At 42.7% G+C, this 4901-nt stretch overlaps 1 protein-coding gene across 2 annotated transcripts; it reads right to left on the bottom strand.

The window, feature by feature from the left end:
- Positions 1-1540: 1540 nt before the first annotated feature.
- LOC122008544 (probable inactive receptor kinase At1g27190) lies at positions 1541-4253 on the bottom strand. 2 transcript variants are annotated; one of them, XR_006119309.1, is made up of 2 exons: positions 2152-4253; positions 1541-1691 (listed from the first exon to the last, which is right to left on the bottom strand). XR_006119309.1 is itself a non-coding variant. In XM_042564305.1 (1 exon), the coding sequence occupies exon 1, from the start codon at positions 4077-4079 to the stop codon at positions 2265-2267; it is 1815 nt and encodes a 604-aa protein (XP_042420239.1). In that variant the 5' UTR covers positions 4080-4253; the 3' UTR covers positions 1941-2264. The 2 variants fall into 2 exon arrangements, 1 of the variants encoding a protein (XP_042420239.1); XM_042564305.1 differs by lacking the exon at positions 1541-1691 and having other exon boundaries at positions 1941-4253.
- Between the last annotated feature and the right edge of the window lie 648 nt (positions 4254-4901).

Genomic DNA, 4901 nt, shown 5'->3' with positions numbered 1-4901 from the left:
CTCGATTCAATAAAAGCACGTTTGAGCTCGTCTAATAAGGCCCGTTAAGATAAACAAACCAAGCTCAAGTTTCGCAATATTCGACTCGTTAGCTTGTGAACATGTTCGTTAAGCTCATTAAGCAACTTTTAAATAAAAAAAATAATAATTTTAATATTGAATTTATAGATTTTACATTCTACTTATGAAAAATATAGACAAATATATTAAATTTATTTATTAGAATAAAATTATAAATTTTAATAATATTATTATAAGTTTTTCTAAATATATAATTTAATTTTTAATAAATATTTAAATTTATTATTTATATTTATTAAGTTCATTTAGGCTCGATAAAAAGCTCGAATAAGCTCGTGAGCCATGAATATATTCGTTAAATAAAGCTCGAACTCGGTTCGATTATAAACAAGCCAAGCTCAAACATTCAAGAGTTTGGCTCGGCTCGATTACACTCCTACCCACTTGGTTTTAAACATCCATTTACAGCCAACGGGCTTCTTCCTTTCAGGCAATTCGACAAATTTCCAAATGTTATTGTCCGCAATAGACTTCAACTCTTCTTGCATAACGTTAATCCACCTTTCAAGGTTAGAACATTATTTGACCCTTAAAAAAATTTAGGATCACTCTCCAGCCCTATGTCTAAATCATGCTCTTAAAAATAAACATAATTATGAGAATTTATGGTTCTCCATTCCGTTGTGGGTCGCCTTAAAAATACTTGTGTTTGAGGTGGTTGAGGTACTTGCTCATCAATATGAAGCAATACTTCAATTTCAATGGTAGGTTCCTCTAATTGCATTGGAGATGTCATAGAAATATCTTGGTTCACTACACTCACTGGATGTATGATACTCATAATGTGTTGTATGGTAACCATACCGCTACTGATCGCACTAGTAGTAATCATAAGAGGATCATCAATGCTTTCCTCAAAAAATACTTCCCTGATTTTATTATTTCCACTATCCTCAATGAACTTGGCATTTCCTGTTTTGAAGAAGGATCTATTAGAGAGATCAAAAAATTTATACTCTCTTGACTTCTCAGAATAACCTATAAAATTGCAACTAAGAAAGTAAGCCGCATAAATTCTAAACAATCAAAATAAAAATTCGAATAGGAAAACCAAGAACATATGAGCATGGATCTTCATTTAATCGAGAAAATGACATAAGAAAGTAAATACTATAATTATAAAGAACTTGAATGCAGCGGAATTATCATTATTCTTCATATAGAGCTCGTCGATCTAACAATCTTACGGGAGAAGAAGAAGATTGGCCTTCCAGAGGAGTTAGGGTTGACGGCGCCAAATCCTTTTCGTCAATGGAGAACCAAGAGACGTCTCAAAGATACCCTAATCCTCTGAGAACCAACCCATTATATAGTACGCATTTATTATTGACTCATAAATAATCATAAATATGGAACTATAAGTCCATATATATACTGAACATCTATTATCAGCATATAAATGATAATAGATGCGGGACTAAAGGTTCTACACATACATAATCTACATTCAATAACCGAACCCAATAAGTATAAGTTAGATCACTTTAAAGGATTCAGATCGTATTCACATATACAACTTATAAATAAGCTCACCTAATAAAGATAATTATATTCACCACCTTTACCTTGCAATAAAATGTTAATTTCCATGAATTCTCCCCGTCACCAAACTGCAACAAAAGCAAAGTTAATGACCAAAAAAGTTCACTGTGAATTCAATGATAATGAAGAGAAACTAAACAAAAAGTCTTTTATGGAGTAACTAGTCTATAACCGAGCTATGACAGACTTAAGAGAAACAGTGCTGTCTTTTTTCACCTGGGAGAAACAATGTTTTGTCATGAGAACAGAATATAATAAATTAGTTTCAGAAACAAGAATGGAATCAGCAAGCCTGAAAAGTTGCAGCATAATAAAACTTATAATAACGTGGGAAAAATAGATTAACAACAGATAAGGTAAGATATTAAATATCTAGTACAGAGCTTGATAATTGGAAAGAAGATACCCAACAAGTAATGTGCAACAACTAAGGGGGATAGTAAAAGGATAAGGAGCATATTAATTCTTGATCACACAACAACTAGTTTGCAAATGGATAAAATTTATAGGGACTTCAGGAGAACCTACCACCCAGCTGCAGCCTGCAGCTGTACCATCTTGCAGATGAAGATTTGGATGGTAAGTCCATGAAAATCATCCAACAAAAAGCCAATATCCATCTCCTAAACTTATGCATAAAATTAAGGATTCTCCAATTCATCCTTCCCATAAACAAGCGGAAATTCATCGACATGCTCTGAATGATCATATGTTTCTCCAATTTTCTTCAACTTTTGATAGACACTGTACATGGAAGGCCTGTCCTTTGGGCAGGCAACCACACAGCCAGAAGCAATCCTCAATACCTGCATAATCTCATCATCCTTGCCCTTCCCCTGAAGGGATGTATCAATAGTCTCCTGAGTTCGGCCAGTGACAGTAAGCCGATTCACCCAATCCACCAAACTACCCTTAAACCCTTCGCCTGCGGTGTCACTGCTGATCTCAGTCGCCCTCTGCCCTGTGAGAAGCTCTAACAGGATGATTCCAAATGCATACACATCAATTTTGGTGGTCGGATCGGAGTTGGTAGCGAATTCTGGAGCAATATATCCAAACTCCCCGAAATCTCCATTCAGGAATGGACTTGTGTCATTCCCATTCCCACTCGACGCCCTCATGAGTTTTGTGAACCCAAAATCTATGATCCTTGCGTCGTAGTCCTCGTCCAGGAGGATGGCCTTCAAGCTCAAGTTCTGGTGGAGGAATGGGATCTGGAAACCATGGTGGAGCCAAGCAAGACCACGAGCGGCGCCGATCGCAATCCTGACCCTGGTTGGCCAATCAAGAGCGTCGTCAGAAGATTCAAGAACAGTGGAGAGGGCGCCGTTGGGCATGTGCTTGTACACGAGAAGCCGCTCATCCTCAACGATGCAGAAGCCGAGGAGGGGAACCAAGTTGGGGTGCCGGAGCTGCCCGATCCTTCCCATCTCCGCTCGGAACTGCTTCTCCGGCAACGGACAAGAATGGAGCCGCTTCACTGTGAGCGCGGATCCGTCTGGCAGGACCGCCTTGTACGACGTCCCCATCCGCGGGCTCCCGGCGACAATTATGTTGGGGGGATGGAAGTCAGAGGTGGCGGCCATCAGATCCGCTAGCTTCACCTTCACAAGCGGCTTCTGGAACAGCGATACGGGCACGAGGCGGTTGTGCGCCGAACGCAGCCGCTCTGCCCACCACCTACCGTCCTCCACGCCTTGCCCAGGACCAGCCCACTTACCAGCCGGCGACCAGCATCGCCAGATCAAGTAGGCTAGGGCGAGCGAGGCGACGGCACCGAAGACACCCGCAGCAATGATGATGATTAGACTGCTCTGAGTCAGAGATCTGCCGCAACGGGAGGAGACGGGGCGGCCGCAGAGGCCATCATTTTCATCGAAAGCGGAGGAATCAAACTTCTGTCCGAGCGGCGCCGGAATAGGGCCGGAGAGCCGGTTTCCGGACAGATCTAAGCGGGTGAGGCGATCAAGCTGTGCAAGGGAAGACGGGATAGCACCATCCAGGCGATTTCCAGATAGGAGGAGGGTATTCAGGAATCGGCAGCCGGAGAGATCAGGCGGGATAGCGCCAGCGAGCTGGTTGTTCGACAGATCGAGCGTCACCAGATAAGGTAACCAGGAGCATAACTCGGCTGGAATCTCGCCGGAGATACCGTTAGACGATAGATCGAGGACGGTGGCTGCAGCACAATACCTCAGATCAGCGGGGATGGAGCCGGCAAGGGACATTCCCTGGAAGTTGAGCCCTAGCACGCGGTTCTCCTGCGGATTCCAGCAAGAAATTCCCAGGAAGCTACAAACGAACCCTACCGTACCATTGGAGAAGTTCCAGCTCAGATGGCCGTCGCCGTCGAGCGCCGCCTTGACCCCACGGAGGCACCGCACGTCGTCCTCCGCAGCCACCGCCGCCACCCACAGCACCACCGTGCCAACCCACACGAGCACCAGCACCCTCATCTCGATGCCGCAAGACCGATCGCCGGAGAGACGGATGGATCTGGGAAGTGAGAGCGCATCAACGTGGAAGAAGAGTGGAGGTAGAGGATGGAGATGAGGAGAAGGTCATGTGAGTGGAGTTGGGATGGGGTGAGCTTAAGTTTCGTTCACCGGAGGAGGCAGGGCAGCTAGTGAGATCTGCGCAGGAGCACTGAACCGGTCAAAATTAGTGGGGAAGCGTAGCATGGACCCCACAACCATGCTTACTGTGTCATGGGGGACCACTCGGTGATGCTGGGGACGTTTATTTTATTACTGCCTGTTTACCTGGAAGACAGAAAAAAAAACATTGAGGCAGGAAAAAAATCCTTTTATTTTTATTTTTATTTTTATTATCATTAAAATATTATGCTATTTTTTAAAAATTATTTTAATACTTATTTTAGCTAAAACTATTTCAATATATTCAAAATTATTAAATAATTATGGTAAAACATAATTTTAATTAAAATTATTATAATATAAAATAATTACTTAGAATACCAGTGTAAACGAATCAAGTTTTGAGCAACTCGGAAAATATTTGATTGATATTTGAAATAATAACTTTTTAAATTCGAATTGAACCGAATTCAACTCGGAAAATATTTGCAGTAAATCGAGCGGAAGACGCAGCTAGTGAGAAGGACGACACATAAAGGGAGTCGACGGACTCGGTGCGCCCAAAGGACGAAAGAGCTGTGGAAGAGTACACCGGTGAACGAGAAGAACGTGCGCGACGTTCGAGAGATGAGAAGCCGGGGCAGAAGCCTGCTCGAGGAGAAGGCCGGAAATTAGGTTCGG

The sequence above is a fragment of the Zingiber officinale genome, chromosome 8A (assembly GCF_018446385.1).
Source record: "Zingiber officinale cultivar Zhangliang chromosome 8A, Zo_v1.1, whole genome shotgun sequence".
NCBI lineage: Eukaryota > Viridiplantae > Streptophyta > Magnoliopsida > Zingiberales > Zingiberaceae > Zingiber > Zingiber officinale.
The sequence above is the reverse complement of the archived record's forward strand: the minus strand, read 5'-3'. Positions and strand labels throughout refer to the sequence as shown.

Coding starts and splice junctions, on each gene's coding strand:
- LOC122008544 (XM_042564305.1), bottom strand. CDS start 4,079: ATGAGGGTGCTGGTGCTCGTGTGGGTTGGCACGGTGGTGCTGTGGGTG.